The 18,727-nt window shown below is 37.2% G+C and overlaps 1 protein-coding gene across 4 annotated transcripts in view; it reads left to right on the forward strand.

The window, feature by feature from the left end:
• Window positions 1-4,988, forward strand: part of SLC4A4 (solute carrier family 4 member 4) — a 363,818-nt gene extending 358,830 nt beyond the window's left edge. For all 4 annotated transcript variants that reach the window (XM_070791561.1, XM_070791562.1, XM_019962896.2 and 1 more), the window contains one exon: window positions 518-4,988. In XM_070791561.1, coding sequence (XP_070647662.1) covers window positions 518-620 — 103 coding nt within the window. In that variant the 3' untranslated portion in view covers window positions 621-4,988. The remainder of the gene's footprint in view (window positions 1-517) is intronic.
• Window positions 4,989-18,727: the final 13,739 nt, after the last annotated feature.

The following is an 18,727-nucleotide window of genomic DNA, read 5'->3' on the forward strand; positions in this document are numbered from 1 at the left end:
AGAGACCTGTTCCACCTACTTTTAAACATAATGAAATCTTTCAGGATCTTTAAAGTCCAGCATCATACCAGTGTCATCTCTGATTTAAGGGTAGCTGGCATTTCCTGCTGGCTCTTCTCCAGTAGTTTCCTTCCTTTTTACACAGCTCTAGAGATTTCAGATCCTCCTTGATTTTCAAAATCGTGAAATCTCTGAGTATTTTTCATGTCAGTCTTTTTGTCCTTTAACTTCTGACAGTGACACCTCCCTGGTAGGTCTTACTTATTGTTGGCTTTTTTTCCAACCTAGGTGTGAGAGCTTATGAAACTCTTACTTGAATTTCTTAACTCCTATTTGGTAACTTCGTCCCATTTTTAAAGTGTTTGTTTTTAATACAGAAGGAGGAGATAAGTATTTAAAGAGAACAAAGAAGGACCCACTTGACTTCTATACAACGCATAAACATTTGACAGATGGTAAAGGAATTCTGTTGTACTTACTATTTCCTTTTTTTTCCCCCCTTTTTCTTTTCCTCTAGTCCTAGAACTCCAGTAAAAGTTGTGCCTCAAATTAGAATAGAACTTGAGCCTGAAGACAATGATTACTTCTGGAGGAGCAAGGGAACAGAAACTACATTGTAACCTGTTTGTCTTTCTTAAAACTGACCGTTTTTGTTGTTTATGTTCTTGTTTCTTGTCTGATTATTTTTAAATTTTTGTTTTCTTTTGGGTTTTGGTCACTGGCCAAACACTGCAGCTCTCTCTCTGCTTCTCTCTTGCATAGGTAAAATCCAGACAATAGTGCACCATTCCTTAAAAACAACATCTGAAGAATCCCTTTTTGTTCCTATACTTTCAGATATGTCCTCTGACAACCAAATTCCTCTGTCACTCTAAACATGCACAGACCCTGTCATTTTCCTTTATTAAGCAGAGGGCAAAAGTATTAAGGATTTTATAACACCTTTTATTAAAATATTGAAGGAACTTCCAACATTAGCTTTGGAGCTGTGCTTACTGGCTTATGTTTCTGTCTGGTCGAACAAACCTTGACCTCCAGACAGTCCCTTCTCGCTTGTATTGCTCTCCAGGACTGGAAAACGTGCTGCTATTCTAACTTGCTCTTGCTTTTAAACCCTAATCTTAGAATTATCAAAAGAAGGAAAACTAAAGGTACTTTATTCCCATTAGAGAAACTATTGCCGTCATTGTAGCAAGTGCTGGAATGTCCCTTTTTTCCTATGCAAACTTTTTTTAACCCTTTAATGAACTTATCTGTTGAGTACATTGAAAAATATTTTTCTTCCTAGATTTTGTTGTTTAAATTATGGGGCCTAACCTGCAACTTATTTTTTGTCAATTTTTTAAACTTTTTTTTAATTACTGTAAAGAAAATGAATTTTTTCCTGCAGCAGGAAACATAGTTTTGAGTAGTTCTACCTCTTATTTGTAGCTGCCAGGCTTTCTGTAAAAATTGTATTGTATATAATGTGATTTTTACATACACACACACACACACACACACACCATCTCTAGGGTATGCCTGAGGGCTAGATTGGACTAAAAACACCATGTTTCTAAGCATCCATTTTTCCCTTTCTTTAAGAGAAATTTAACTGTTCTATGAAGGAGATTGGGGGAGGAGGGAGACACTCCTTTGTAATGGGAATAACTAATGTTTTGATAATAGTATCCAGGCACGGATGCTGATTGTATTACCATGTCAGTGTCCTATGCAGTATTGTTAGACTTTTTTCCATTTTGAAAACATTTGTGTGTTTGTGTATGTACTCTGTGTGTGGCTGGTGCACATATGTGCAAAGTTAGAAAGAGACAGAGTGATGGTAGGGAAAAGGCAAAGTTACTAGTCTCTTGTGTCAGTTTTTATAAAATCCAAACCACTTGTGAAAAATCTATCAGAGATCCAAGAGATTTACCATTATGCAAATGAGGGTAAATATATTTTATTACCCAGATAGCAGTCACTATCACTAACATAGTAGCCCTTATTTACAATACAAAATCCATAAGACTATATAATAGACCATTTACACATTTAAAAAGTGTTTATGGGAATGCAGATAGATCTCAGAGTTATTATATATGTATACATTTTTAATAATACTCACATTGTCTTTAAGATTGAAAGGCAATTATTCTTTGTGATTGGGGCATTTAGAATATATATGTCTATATATGTGTATATGTGTATTTCAAAGTACCATATTGAAAATTAGACAAATGAAAATTAGATCTTTAACCAAATTTAGCATGTTATCTAAATGTAATATCTTAATAGTCTGCATTATATATTATGAATCTGCATTAAAAATAGCATTTTAAATGGTGAATCCATAATTTTGGATTCCCAAAACCATATTTGTGATGTATCCTGACTAAGACAGGTTGTTGGAGGAGTATTAGAAGCAGAATGAAACCGCTTATTTTGGTTTCATAATATGTACATATTGACTCCCACTCATTCTTATATTAATTAAATTATAATTCTGTCCTTTTGAAATTTTGATTATAAAAATTTTATTGTCCTAAATTAACTGTTACTTTTATAGTATCTGATAATCTTAAAACTTTTAATTTTATACAAAATAGACATAAATGACCTACAATTTTTTCATTAAAATGAAGGTGGCAGAATAAACATTATTTGTTAAAACCTCACGTGCCAAATTTTGGCATCATGTTTGTATTTAGAGCTGTTCTTAAAATGATGATATTACTTATTTTTCATTATCCTAATTTAAAACTGTACGAAGCTTTTCTCTGTCTTTCTAATGGGAGCATTGATAAAATGTTTAAATGCCATGCATATTAAGATTAGCCTAACCTAGGATCTTGTTAAATTAAAGACACATTTGTTCACTTTTATACTCTAGATAGAATAATTTATATTTCTGATCATGAATCAAGTATCTGAGGATTCGTGTCCCTTTCTGTCCCTTTCAAAGAACTCCTGAAGCAACTTAACTCAATATTTCAGCCTTTGAGTAGATAAAACTACCTGTACCTTCGTTAATCACCCACATTCTGTGACGGAAGGCTGATACTCATGAATGCAGAGAAGCACCTTGTATTTGCTAAAAGGAATAGCATCAAATCTTTTCAATATTTTGGAACCCAGGGAAGTATTTTAAAAAGCACTTACTTTCAGAGGAGCACAAGTAGTTACCAACTAAACAAACAAACCCTGAGGTCCACACAGAGCTATCAGATTATCTGTATTTTAACTGAATTTGGGCTTCCCTGGTGGCTCAGATGGTAAAGAACCTACCTGCAATGTGGGAGACCTGGGTTCAGTCCCTGGGTTTGAAAGATCCCCTGCCTGGAGAAGGGAATGGCTGCCCACTCCCAGTATTCTGGCCTGGAGAATTCCATGGACTGTATAGTCCATGGGGTTGCAAAGAGTCGGACACAACTGAGTGACTTATACTTTCAGTAATTGAATGTACTATCAAAGAACTAAAGCAGATTTTGGGGTGGTTTTGTTTTTATGTAAACTGGACACACAGAATACAATAGTAAATTTGTTTTCGCAAGTGTTTCTCCCTGATGTAAACACAGAGGTAAAAGATTTATGTTAGAAGTAAAGGACTAAGGGTACATGCAGAGTTGTTAAAAGTCCTGTGGTTGTACTGACTCAGTGTTGGAAGGAAAGCATCTGCTTTATCAGAGAATAAAGACTTGTGGTCTTGCATTGGAAAGATGTTTTGGAGACACTGTTTTCCTGGATAAAAGTCACTCTACTATGTAAAATAATGAACAAGTTGGGATCCTAATTATTTTGTGTGCCGTACTGGGTACAGTCCCTGCCTCTTTTTCTAGTCAGGTGGTGGAGTAGGGTAGGGGGATGGAGGAAGTCAGAGAAGTAGGAAGACAAGCCTTCTCTAGTCAGCCCCCAACCAAAGACTGGAAAGAAGAGAAACGATTGTCTGCCATCAGAAGTTCAGTTTGTATGTATTCTGTGCACATGCACCAACACACACAGAGTAAATCTTTAATCAGCTATATACTGGTGTTTAAAACAGAGAACGATTGTCTTCCAAGTTTATGGTTCTTTTTTTAAAAACTGTGTTAAGTACTTGAAATGTGTTGACTGCTGACTATCTTTCAAAAACAAAAACAAAACCGTTTGAGTTGTATTACAGAGGTTGACATTGTGCAGGGATGGGACAAAGCTTTCTTCAATCCTTTTTATACCACTTCATGATTTTGGTACAGGAACTTAAGATGTTCTTGTTTATTCCATGAGATTTCACTTCTACTCTTCACAGTATGAGCATGAAGCCCAGTGGCACCAAGTGGCTGAATACAATTGAATGATATTTTGCTTGGGCCTTGGGAGTTTTCAGATGATGATTTCATTGAGCTTCATTGTAGCCTGAAATAAAGAAGTTGTGTGATATATGCTAACCAGTCAAGTTGCTTTTTGACCAGAAATTTAGATATGTTCTATTTTTTGGCTCATTTCTTTGTGCTCTATGGGTACATACAAAAATCCTGAATTCTGTTCTTAAGCAAATATTGCAACTCAGGGCTAAAGTCATCCAGTGAAACTTTTAGAGCCAGAAGTAACTTTGTCCCAATCCTACAATGTGAAAAGAATGAATAGTTGCCTCTTTTTAGCCATTTTCATGGCTGGTACATATCCGTACACATTACTTTTCAGAATCAATACGCACTTTCAGATATTCTTATTTTTATTCTCTTAAGTCTTTATTAACTTTGGAGAAATGATGCATCTTTTTATTTTAAATGAAGTAGATCAACATGGTGGAACAAAATGATATAGAACAGAAAACATTTCAATATATTACTAATAATTTTTTTCCAATATAAAACCTAAAATTCCTATAACATTATAGTATTTTACAGTTTTATGAAGCTTTCTATTGTGACTTTTATGGAATTAAGAGATGAAGAAGATGAGATATTTTAGCATTTATATTTTTCAAAATTAAATGTATACTTAAAATAAAGTAACTTTATGCATTATGAGTGTCAAGTGCTTCTGTTCAACTTTTCAAATAATTATTAACTGCCTGTTATTTTCCTCCTTTGGAAGATGTGGGAAATACAAAGGTGAGTAAGTTCAAACTCCTGACCTCTGATTGCCTTTCATTACTCTAGGCAAGAGGATAAAATAGATGTCTAAATTATGTAAAATAAGAAATTGTAAGAATTATCTATTCAAGTCTTAATGAAGGGCTATGATGCAAGGGCTCAAAGCAAGAAAAAGTATGTCCACTAAGAGCAGTGAAATGGTTTATTGAAAAGGTGACATTGTTATTCTTCTTTAATATAGTTAGTGAAATAGAAGATGAATCTATATGTGATATTGATGTATATAGTCAATTATCAAAGCAGAAAAACTGCTAAGCATAAGCACTTACTAAAAATTATTCAAATTAAAATCCTGGAATGGTGCTCCATAGAAGATACATAATACATCCTCCCCAGGGTTCCCTGTAATATTTACAACTGTCTAGGAAATTTCAATTCAGCCCTAACTTATAATAAGAGAATGGTAGCAGGGTAGGGGGTGGATGGTCAGGGGAACAAATAGGAGGGATGAAGAAGAACCATAGATAGCAATAAGCAGTTACATTTTTAAAAAAAGGTCATGAGATTGGGACACTGGTTAAAACAGTCTTTTCATCTGGAAACAATATAAAGACAGTGGCTCTGAGCATCTTTATAGTGGTGGTGACACTGGACATGGGATGAGGTTTAAATTATATCACTGAACTGGAAGCAGCAGAAAACAGAATAGATCATAATATGGGAGAATTTGGTTTTACAACATGCCCACCAATGATGCATTAAATGAGTTAAGAAATTAGGTTCACGTTATATTTAACGTGTTATGAAAAGGAAATGCATACTTCAGCAGCCCTTCATGACGCTACCTGACCTACCAGAGAACAGGGAACTAAAACACAGAAGCCTCTGACATACCAAGCCATCCGTACCAACATCTACAACCACAGCCTGAGCACCACGGTTCTGAGCGGAGAGCTCAAATCCTCATTCAAATGTTTCCACTTACTTTTTTCAAAATGCTTGGATTTGTGTACCTTAATAATCTATGGATTTCTCATAGGAAAGCTGAATTAGTAAGAATCAATAACTTAGTCTTGGTAGGAAGAGAGATGACACAAAAACGGTATAAAACATACTCAAGAAGTCAAGAATCAGGCTATTTATTACACAGGCAAGGACACCACAACAGGTCTTACAGGTAAAATGTATTGGTGTTATATTGATTGAAATCTATTGATTATATGTTTAAAGGTAAAAATATATTGCAACTAATATTCAAAATGATGATTTGGGGCCACCAAAAATATTAACTATGTTCCATTTTTGTTCATTCATTCATTTACAGTTGTTGAATGGGGTAGTTGTTGGAGAAACAAAAATAAGATATGATTCCTAATTTCAATTAACTTACAGTCAAGTGTGAAAGAGAGACATGTAGACAAAGTAGTGAAATGAAAACTTGTAAGTGCTATGACAGAAATATGTGTCAGGTACAGTGAAGGCCCATATGAGGAAGTTATCAATTTCTTTTGAGAGTAAGAGGCCAAAATGTCGGGAAAGGTTTCTAAGGCAGTGGTTCAGTTTGGGTGAGAAAATATTTGCTGGGCAAATGGTATCAGTGGAATTAAGAAAATGGATGAAGGCCTCCCAAATCTGGGAGGTATAGAAGAGAATGGTGCAGGGCAGAGAATTGCTATGTATGTATTCACTGCGTACCAGATTCTCTACTTGGTCAAAGCAGCAAATAAAATAGTTTGTGCCCTAATGAAGTGTGTGGTCTGGGAGATACACAATCAACAAATAAAAAATAACTCGAGTTATGAATAGTACCATGAATAAAGAAGATGGGGTAATACAAGAGTAAAATGAAATTAACGGAGGTTGGATGAACAGGGAAGGCCTCTCTGGGAAGAGATGGCTGAGTGGAGGATCAGGTGGACAGTGATGGGAAGATGGCCTTAGGCAGAGGAGTCAGCAGTGAAGGCAGAAGGGGTCACAGGATAGGGAAGAGGTTAAAGGTTCATGGGACAGGGTGTCACTGCACAGACATAGTGAGGAACACGTTGGCTGGGGAGGAGGTTGCTATTTGAGAGGACAAGGCTTATGTGCTAATTTATTTCATTATTTCTATAGCATCTTTATAGAGTTTGGAGCACAAAGTACACTAAATTATTCAACTCAGTGAAGCTTTACATTTTTATACACATGTAACCACAACTTAGATCAAGATGTAGGATATATATATTAGAATATATAAAACATCCTTTCCTGCCTCTGCATGCTAATAAGCCTAATACCAAGCTCTTAGCTTCAGGTTGGGGAAAAAAAAAAAAAAAAATCAGAGGGTTTGTCTCTAAGATAACAAATTTCCTGAGGAAAACTTCAAAACTTCTATTTAAAAAGATCTCCTTATCTGACATTAATGAGTACTTTCTTTACACACAGGCAAAGCCTGAGAGTCAACAAGACTCACCCACAGACATAAAGCCCTCTGTCAAATATTCTCTTTCTAAAATATGAAGATAAGTATAAATAATAAGAATTACAAAATATTTGAAGAAATCCTATAGGCATTACCAAGAAAGACTGAGATTAATAGAAACCACCAACCCTATGAAAACAAGTATTTCAAAGACTAGGAAATAACTTCAGAAAAATCCTAATTTGTTTTACATTTGAAAGAACACCTGTACAAAATTTGAACAGGATCATTTAAAACAGAACAATCAAGAAAGAAAACACTTGGAATTTAAAATTCCATTCCAAATCTAAAACAAAATAACAGTAGAAAGAAAAAGTTTATGAAATATCTCACAGTATATTAATAGAATCAAAAATAAAAATAGAGTCAGAGTATATAATTTCTCAGAAATGAAGGTTGTTACACATGTTCATATACATATCTGAACAACTCTGAACAAATAATTTAAATTATACATTGATAGCACTGTTGGATTTCAGATTACCAAGAATAAAGTTTCAGAACACAAAAAGAGAGTATCTTAAAATTTTTCTAGAAAAAGAGACCACATATAGAGACATAAAAACCAAGGTGAAGTCAATCTTTTCAACTGAAAAATTGAGAATTAGTCAAAGCTACGGTTTTTCCAGTAGTCATGTATAGATGTGAGAGTTGGCCCATGAAGAAAGCTGAGCACCGAAGAATTGATGCTTTTGAACTGTGTTGTTAGAAAAGACTCTTCAGAGTCCCTTGAACTGCAAGGAGATCGAACCAGTCAACCCTAAAGGAAATCAACCCTGAATATTCATTGGAAAGACTGGTGCTGAAGCTGAAGCTCCAATACTTCGGCCACCTGGTGCAAAGAGCTGACTCAGTGGAAAAGACCCTGATGCTGGGAAAGATTGAAGGCAGGAGAAGAAGGGGATGTCAGAGGATGAGATGGTTGGATGGCATCACCAACTCAATGGACATGAGTTTGAGCAAGCTCTGGGAGATGGTGAAGGACAGGAAAGCCTGGCGTGCTGCCGTCCATGGGGCTGCAAAGAATCCGACATGACTGAGGAACTGAAAAACAACAAAGACATTAGTGCAATGTCTTTTAAAAAACTCTGAAGGAAAATAATTTTAAACCTAGGATTTTTGACCCAACCAGCCTATCAATCAAGTGTAAGGCAGAATAGAATATTTAGAAACCAAATTCCAAACAGTTAATCTTCAGTTCAACTGCTTCTAGGAAATTACTTACAAAGGTACTTCGCTGTGAGGAATTTAACTCAGACAGTCAAGGTCACAGAAAGCAACTGATCCAACCTTATTGAATAGTCAAGTCACAGAGTAACAGATAAGGCAGGACAGAGGGCTTTGGGAGAGCACATAGAAAAAGTACTCCATGGAATGGTTAAAATGACTAGAATGTTGGAAAACTTGGGGCTTCCCTGGTGGCTCAGATGATAAAGAATCTGCCTGCCCTTAGGTCACCACAGAGCACTGACTAGAGTTCCCTTCACTATACAATATGCTCTCATTACTCCTGCAATGCAGGAGACCCAGGTTCAATCCCTGGGTCAGGAAGATCCCCTGGAGAAGGGAATGGCTACACGTCCTAGTATTCTTGCCTGGAGAATCCCATGGTCAGAGGAACCTGGTAGGCTACAGTTCATGAGTGTAAGATAAAGGCATTGGAAAAAAGGTACATTTACAAAATCCTGGGAAAAGAAACGTTGCATGAGAAAATCATGGTCCAAAAATTAAGAAAGCAGTCCAAATTGGAATAGAAGTTACCAGATATCAAGGAAGAGAATGCACAAGATTCTTAGAAGGAGTAAGAATCTGGAAGATATTAGGGATATGGTGAAGAAGGCATACATTTATCTTCCCAAATAAAAAATGGAGAACAGACTTGTAGACACATTGGGGGAAGAAGAAGGTGGGATGGATTGATAGAGTAGCACTGAAACATATACATTACCATATGCAAAACAAATAGTCAGTGGGAATTTGCTCTATGACTCAGGGAGCTCAAACCCAGTGTTCTGTGCTAACCTAGAGGGGTGGGATGGGGTGGGAGGTGGGAGGGAGGTTCAAGAGGGAGGGGACATATAAAGCAATTATCGTCCAATTAAAAGTAAATAAAATTTTTAAAAAGTAATTAGAAATGCTGTATGAGCAGTAAATACTCCAAATATGTACAAATTTTGAACTATTGATGGAATATAAGGAAAGAGAATTTACTTGAACTTGACATTCTCCTTTGAGTGGCTCAGGTGTAATTATATTGAATTTGGAATTATACCCCACTACTTGGTTCTACTAGAATATTAACAGAGCCATAATGCTAACATAGAATATTACCACAGTCAATATAAAGGAAACACTATTTATTGGTTTCAATATTCAGAACCAGCCCATAGAAATAGCATGGAGCATCAAAAAATGTGAGAGAACCACTGAGATCACCCCTGATAATATAAAAGGAAACTGAAGGAATGTTGGGAAGGAGTGAAGAAGAAAAGGTGGAGAGAAGTGTGGGAACACAGTATCAGTTAGCAGTATGTTTGGAAGAAATGGCAGCTTTTAACTGTGGCTTAAACAGTCTGGGATTAGGCAGCTTCTGGCTTTTGTTCAGTGTCCAGATGCTGTCAGGGCCGGCATCTCTGTGATTCTCTTGGTTGTTGCATTCATATTCACAAGAGAATTAATATACTTTTAGTCATCATACCAAAGCTAGAAAAATGGTATGTGCTCAGTCACTTCAGTCATGTCCAACTCTTATCGATGATCTTACTTGCAAAGCAGAAATAGAGACACAGACATAGAGAACAAATGGATGGATACCATGGTGGGAAGGGGGTGGGGTCAGATGAATTGGGACATTGAGATTGACATATATACACTACTATGTATAAAATAGGTAATGAGAGCCTACTGTATAGGGCAGGGAACTCTGTTCAGTGCTCTGTGGCGACCTAAATGGAAAGGAAATCCTAAAAAAGAGGGGATATATGTACAGGTATGGCTGATTCACTTTGCTGTACAGCAGAAACACACAGAAACCTGTGTGACAGCTCCAATTAAAAAAAAAAGAATTAAAATTGTTTCAGCAGAAATAAATGGAGAGTTTGGAAAAAAAAAAACAAAATGATAAAAGCAAGTAGATAAAGATGTCTCTCTTAGCTAGACTCTACCTTCATATTTGAGAAAGGCAGCTCTGCCCAGCAGACCCCCTGTGACTCTTTGGATATATCTGAACGACTCCCCACATTTAGATCAACCACCATCTAATGGGAATCTGATCAGTATCTTCTGGGGCCAGGTTGTGGTTGGGGTCTTTCTTTCCTGAGTTCAGAGTCTCTCAGTCTACCATCTGAACCGACTGGGGCTGGTGTCAAAGGGTGGGGAGAATGGATGCTGAAAGTTGCAGAAGCACAGTGATATGTTCAGTTTTGGAAACAAGCCATTCTCTAGTATGTGTAATGCTGTTGTTCTTTTACCCTGCTTGACCTTGAATGTCAGGCTGACCTGGTAAAAACTGAGCTTAGCCAGGATATTTCAAGCGCTGAGACTCAGTGAGAGAATTATCAAGGGGTTGCATCAGCTGAGCATTAGCCATGGTGGAGCTTCAATTATTGATTAGGTTTCTCAACTGGCAGACACAATTGCTAACTTTGGGCAGAACTACAAATAAGTATGAAGGGATTAGTAACTATATATAGGCTGTTTTTAAAGGATCAGCTTTTTGAAGGGTGAGACTGTGATTAGATGCTGTTATTAGAAAAGTGCTGAGTATGTTTTTGATGCCATGATACATATCCTCATACTAAAATATGCAATTTGATACAAAATGTATCTTTTTATATAATGCTTCTAGAATACTATGAAAGCTGACATCTTCATTATGAATACAAGTTAGATTTAACATTTCAAGATCTTAATTATTTATTATCTGAGGTGGGAAGCTTGAGTCTTCCATTCAGTTCAGTTCAGTGCAATCACTCAGTCATGTCCAACCTTTTGTGACCCCTGAGTCTTCCATTAAGAGGCTGCAAAATGATGATGTTGAGTTATTTATAAATCTTTGTGAAGGATAACAGTGGCAGGCTACTTCTTTTGAGTGCAATGGTTAAGAGATCAAATATATTTCAAAAACTTAAACAACTGAGTATGTGGGTAACTTAAATGGAACAAGTAGAGTACAGGGGTTATGCATCAAGGCTTTGAGGTCAGCTTTGAATTCCAGCCTTGCAAAATCTTCTGAATCTCAGTTTCCCCTCTGTACATAGAGGTAATAACAGTACAGTTATCTCTTAAGGTGGTTGGAATGAAAGAAAAGATGTGTAAGATATGTGAGGTATTTAGTACAGTACCTGTCAGAAATCATACCCCTTTGATTCATATTTTAGCAATTCAAAATCTATCATCATTTGAATAAAGCCTGAGATAAATTTTAGTTTGGCATGATTGCTAAAATGTAGATTCCAAGCAAATTCATACTTTTCTTAAGGCTTCCATGGAGAACTTCTAAACTATTTGAGAATTAACTGATTTCAAACAGATCAAGGGCTTCCCAGGTGGTACTAGTGGTAAAGAACCCACTTGCCAATGCAGGAGACATAAGAGATGTAGGTTCAATCCCTGCGTTCAGAAGATCCCCAGGAAGAGGGCATGGCAACCCACTCCAGTATTCTTGCCTGGAGAATCCCATGCTCTGAGGAGCCTGGCAGGCTATAGTCCATAGAGTCACAAAGAGTTGGACATGACTGAAGCAACTTAACACACACACACACACATACACACACAAACATATCAAAGCGCTTTCAGGCTGAGTATCCCTATAGGAACAATTAATAGACTAATTAAAATAACTTATTCCCTGACAACCTTCACTAGACAATTATTACTTAACAATCAAATATGTAGCCTCACTATGTGGTAGCAACGTTCCACATGCCTTACAAATATTGATTTGTCCTCATAACAACCCCATAAGAGAGGAGCTATTATTTTTCCCATGAAGAAACCAAGGGCTAGAGAAGTTAGGTGATTGCCCGTGGTCACTTCAGTGCTGTGGTGCACTTCCCAGCACGCCTTCCAGACTCAACCTCTCATTCAAGGTGAATTGGCTGATTGGCTGCTGACAGTTACAGATGGGTCCCTCCCCAGAAATTTCCTTTGGCCACAGGAATACTGGGGACCCCCAGGGTCATTTTTAGCCAAGAACAGTCGCAATCGTATTTAGTCTCGACTAATACTTTCAGAATAAGGCTTTTTATTTGATTGTAGCAGTTTCACGTGCCTATAACCTCATTTGCAATTCTTTTCAAGACATGCCTATTTCTCTAAACTTAATTAAGGTGATGAGCTAATCAAGTTTATTGGAAGTGGATAGACTGATGCTTTAATCTCTTATCCATGAGCTAGTTCATCCAACTGAAACAACTCCATCTTAATTCAAAAATTTTAACAAAGGACATTATGGTCATATTTGATTTGGTCTTTGGAATGAAGTGAATTTTATCTCAAATGTCCTCTCAATTTTACCTTTTGGGAAATAATGTTTAGGAAAGAGAAAACAAATGCATCTTTTAATTCTATTACCTCTTTGATTGCAAATTGACTTTTTTCTTAAACAAATTAATCTTTCTTGTATATATGAGAAGGAAGAAGTACTACCAACTTTATTTACCAACTGCAGAATTTTAAAGATCACTCAAAACATTAATTGTCTTCCAAGTTAATGCAAGCAAGTTTTACCAAATGTTTTGCCAATGCATAATATGTATTGTCATCTTTCCAGACTCCATTTACAAAATTTCCTCATCACATAGGCTGGCCTCTGAACTAAAGTCACTTAACAGGTTTTTATTAGAGTAGCACTGCATTTCTAGGCACCAAATAGATGGGGAAACAATGGAAACAGTGACAGACTTTATTTTCTTGGGTTCCAAAATCACTGTGGATGGTGACTGCAGCTGTAAAATTAAAAGAAGCTTGCTCCTTGGAAGAAAAACTATGACAAACCTGTACAGTGTATTAAAAAGCAGAGACATCAGTTTGCTGACAAAGGTCCGTATAGTCAAAGCTATGATTTTTCTGGTAGTCACGTACGAGAGTTGGACCATAAAGGAAGCTGAGCACTGAAGAATTGATGCTTTTGAACTGTGGTGCTGAAGAAGACTCTTGAGAGTCCCTTACACAGCAAGGAGAGCAAACCAATCAACCCTAAAGGAAATCAACCCTGAACATTCTTTGGAAGGACTGATGCTGAAGCTGAAGCTCCTATACTTTGGCCACCTGATGCAAAGAGCATTGGAAAAGACCCTGATGCTGGGAAAGATTGAAGGCAGGAGGAGAAGGGGATGACAGAGGATGAGATGTTTGAATAGCATCACCTATTCAGTGGACATGAGTTTGAACAAACTCTGGGAGAAAGTGAAGGACTGGGAAGCCTGGCATGCTCCAGTTCATGGTGTTGTAGAGAGTCAGACGTGACTGAGCAAGCAAGCAAGCAATTTCTATATAAATCAGCTTAAGGTAAATTATGCTAATAATCTTAACAGGTAGTGGGTTTTAACATCAAAGATTAATTTCTCAGGCTACCAATCAGTTTGGTCCTGCACCAGACTATCTTCATTCCAAAATGTAGATTGATGGAGCGGCCTCTGTTGAGACATGGCCAGTCATGGTAGAGGGACTGGAGAACACGGCACATGCAACAGCTCTCCGATCATACGCTCACAAGTGACCCACCTCTCTTCCAATCACTTTTCTTGACCAAAACTGGAGGTGGTAAACTATAATCCTTCTAAATGGAGGAAGGACACATAAAATCTAATACAACTCTAACCTTGTCAGCCCTGTAGTAGAAAGCTAAAGAGAGCCACATTTTATCCATCTTATGTACATCTGATGCACGGCTGCTTTGTTTTGGCTGATTAAGAGCATTAATATAATCCATGGGGTTGGAGGCTTGGTGTAGTTGATAAGGTGGTTCTTAGTGAAGGAAGATTGCTGGTAAAGGTACCACTTGCTTGTGAGATTTTGCTTGTTTCTATTGGAATATTTTTATCTAGCATGGTTTCTATTTTGCATGTAAGGTAACCTATATGTTAATTTATTTCATTATTTCCATAACATCTTTATGGAGTGAAAGCCTAAAATGAACTACATTTAATTATTAGCTCAACAAAGGAGGCAAGAATATACAATGGATTAAAGACAATCTCTTTAACAAGTGGTGCTGGGAAAACTGGTCAACCACTTGTAAAAGAATGAAACTCGAACACTTTCTAACACCATACACAAAAATAAACTCAAAATGGATTAAAGATCTAAACATAAGACCAGAAACTATAAAACTCCTAGAGGAGAACATAGGCAAAACACTCTCTGACATACATCACAGCAGGATCCTTTATGACCCACCTCCCAGAATATTGGAAATAAAAGCAAAAATAAACAAATGGGACCTAATTAAACTTAAAAGCTTCTGCACATCAAAGGAAACTATTAGCAAGGTGAAAAGGCAGCCTTCAGAATGGGAGAAAATAATAGCAAATGAAGCAACTGACAAACAACTAATCTCAAAAATATACAAGCAACTCCTACAGCTCAACTCCAGAAAAATAAATGACCCAATCAAAAAATGGGCCAAAGAACTAAATAGACATTTCTCCAAAGAAGACATACAGATGGCTAACAAACACATGAAAAGATGCTCAACATCACTCATTATCAGAGAAATGCAAATCAAAACCACTATGAGGTATCATTTCACACCAGTCAGAATGGCTGTGATCCAAAAGTCTACAAGCAATAAATGCTGGAGAGGGTGTGGAGAAAAGGGAACCCTCTTACACTGTTGGTGAGAATGCAAACTAGTACTGCCACTATGGAGAACAGTGTGGAGATTCCTTAAAAAACTGGAAATAGAACTGCTTTATGATCCAGCAATCCCACTGCTGGGCATACACACTGAGGAAACCAGAATTGAAAGAGACACGTGTACCCCAATGTTCATCGCAGCACTGTTTATAATAGCCAGGACATGGAAGCAACCTAGATGTCCATTAGCAGATGAATGGATAAGAAAGCAGTGGTACATATACACAATGGAGTATTACTCAGCCATTAAAAAGAATACATTTGAAGCAGTTCTAATGAGGTGGATGAAACTGGAGCCTATTATATAGACTGAAGTAAGCCAGAAGGAAAAACACCAATACAGTATACTAATGCATATATAGGAATTTAGAAAGATGGTAACAATAACCCTGTGTATGAGACAGCAAAAGAGACACTGATGTATAGATCAGTCTTATGGACTCTGTTGCAGAGGGAGAGGGTGGGAAGATTTGGGAGAATGGCATTGAAACATGTATAATATCATGTATGAAACAAGTTGCCAGTCCAGGTTCGATGCACGATACTGGATGCTTGGGGCTGGTGCACTGGGAGGACCCAGAAGGATGGTATGGGCAGGGAGGAGGGAGGAGGGTTCAGGATGGGGAATACATGTATACCTGTGGCGGATTCATTTTGATATTTGGCAAAACTAATACAATATTGTAAAGTTTAAAAATAAAATAAAATTAAAAAAAAAAAGAAAACTTAAAAAAAAAATTCCAAACAGCAAAAAAAAAATTATTAGCTCAATGAAAGTTTACATTTGTATACATATGTGTAACCACCACTTAGATCAAGATGTAGAATATTTCCAGCACTACAAAAGGTGCTCTTGTGAGTTTCTGTCAATGCTATCCAATCTTTAAGTAATCACTACTCTGACATCTCTTGCCTTTGATCATCTTAATTTTGTCTGTTCTTAATTTCATGTAAAGAAGATCATGTATACTCTTTTCTATTTAGTTTCCTTGGCTGTACATAATATCTGTGAAAACTATCCATGATGTAGTATATATCATTAATTTGCTTTTTTTAGTGTTGTATAGTTTTCTATGATATGAATACATATGTGTATGCATATTTATGTATCATGCTTCCATTGATGGGGCTTGCTTTTTATTGTATTAATAGTGTCTTTGAATAGTGAAAGCTTTCAAATTTGAGGCTGACATATTGATTTTTTTCTTTTAGATATTTTGGAGATTTTTTGTGTTGCATGTAAGAAATCTTTAGCAAATCTAAGATATTTGAGCTTTTAGAAGTTTTATAATTTTAGCTCTTACCTTTAGCTCTGTGGTCTATTTGTAGTATATAATATGAGGTAACAGTCAAAGTTCATTTTTTTGCGTGTGGGTATACAATTATTCCAGCACTGTTTGTCAAAAGACTGTTCTTCCCTCATGGATTGCTTTGTATCTGCTAAAAATCAATTCACAGTATGTGTGGGTGTATTTCCAGACTCTATATTCTGTTCCATTGATCTATTTGCCTGTCTTGACACAAATAGTATACTGTCTTGTTTACTGTAGCTTTATAATAAGTCTTAGAGTCAGGTAAAGTCCTACAACTCTCTTCTTCTCTTTAAACATGGTTTGAGCTATTCTTAATCCTTTGATTTCATATATATTTTAGAATAAGCATGTCAACTTCTTTAAAAAAAATTTTTTTTGTTGAGTTAAAAAATAAAAAAAACTACAGCTATGCTGAATCTACAGATCTAGCAGGAATCTTACTCCTAGTTTTATATCCAAGAGGAATTTACATTCATTTGTACCAGGACACATGCACAGGAATGTCCATATCCGTATTATTTATAATAATCCTCAAATTAATATTGTAATAATCCCAAACAAAACAAGTACCTATCAGTGTTAAAACATCTAAATATATTCTCTGTAAGTACCACACACCAATGAATTCTGCCACTGGAACTCCTAGATAAATTCATTCTAAACAGAAAAGTGAATGAACAAATAATAATTATATTTATCACTGCATTAGTTAAGGTGTCTCAATATCCCAGAGAGATAGGGCCACTTGGATGTGGAGAGAGAAAAACAGAGAGGGAGAGAGAGACATTGATTATATGGAATTGGCTCATGTGATTATGGAGGCTGACAAGTCCTGAGATGGGCAGAGTGAGTTGGCTGGCAACCAGAAGAAGGTAGTTCATGGTGTAGCTCCAAACAAGTTCAAAGGTCTGAGGACCAGAGAGCTGATGGTACAGTTCAAGCCTGAATGCAGGAAGGTTCAAGACTCAGGAAGAGTCAGAGTTTCAGTTTGAGTTCAAAGTCAGGAACAACAACAATATCTCAGCTGAAAGGCAGTCTGGAAGGAGGAATTCTTTCGCTCAGCAGGGTCAGCTTTTTGGTTCTCTTCGGGCTTCAACGGATTGGATAAGGCCCATCACATTAGAGGTGGCACTCAGCTTTATTTAGACTACTAATTCAAATGTCAGTCTCATCCAAAAACACTCCAAATGGACGCTCCTTTAGGCGGGAGTTGCTTCGCCCCTTGGCGGGCCAGTGTGGTAGTGCCCCGTGACCTCACAGAGGCCTGTGGCTGAGGCCTTGCTTAGGCTTTGCCTCCCCCTCCCTGCTGAGGTCGGCGACAGGAAGGACGAACCTCCCTCCCTCCAGGCCCTGGACACAAGGTGATTTCAGAGGGCAAGCTGCGAGCAGGAGAGGCTGAGCAAGCTGCTCTAAAGTCTTCCCTTGTGGCTCAGATGGTAAAGACTCTGCCTGTAACTCAGGAGACCTGCATTGGATCCCTGGGTCGGGAAGATCTCCTGGAGAAGGAAATAGCCACCCGCTCCAGTATTCTTGTCTGAAGAATCCCCGTGGACCAAGGAGACTGGCAGGCTATAGTCCACAGGGTCCAGAAGAGTTGGACACGACTGAGTGACTAACACTTTCACTTTAAATAATCTTAGATTTACAGATCCGTTATTGTAACATTTTACATGACCATGGTACATTTATCAAAACTGACACCACCCTTATGGCAGAAAGTGAAGAAGAACTAAAGAGCCTCGTGATAAAAGTGAAAGAGGAGAGTGAAAAAGTTGGCTTAAAGCTCAACATTCAGAAAACTAAGATCATGGCATCCGGTCCCATCACTTAATGGCAAATAGATGGGAAAACAGTGGAAACAGTGGCAGATTTTATTTTGGGGGTCTCCAAAATCATTGTTGATGGTGACTGCAGCAATGAAATTAAAGATGCTTGCTTCTTTGAAGAAAAGCTACAACCAACCTAGACAGCATATTAAAAAGCAGAGGCATTACTTTGCCAACAAAGGTCCATCTAGTCAAGGCTATGGTTTTTCC

The sequence above is a fragment of the Bos indicus genome, chromosome 6 (genome assembly GCF_029378745.1).
Source record: "Bos indicus isolate NIAB-ARS_2022 breed Sahiwal x Tharparkar chromosome 6, NIAB-ARS_B.indTharparkar_mat_pri_1.0, whole genome shotgun sequence".
Lineage (NCBI taxonomy): Eukaryota > Metazoa > Chordata > Mammalia > Artiodactyla > Bovidae > Bos > Bos indicus.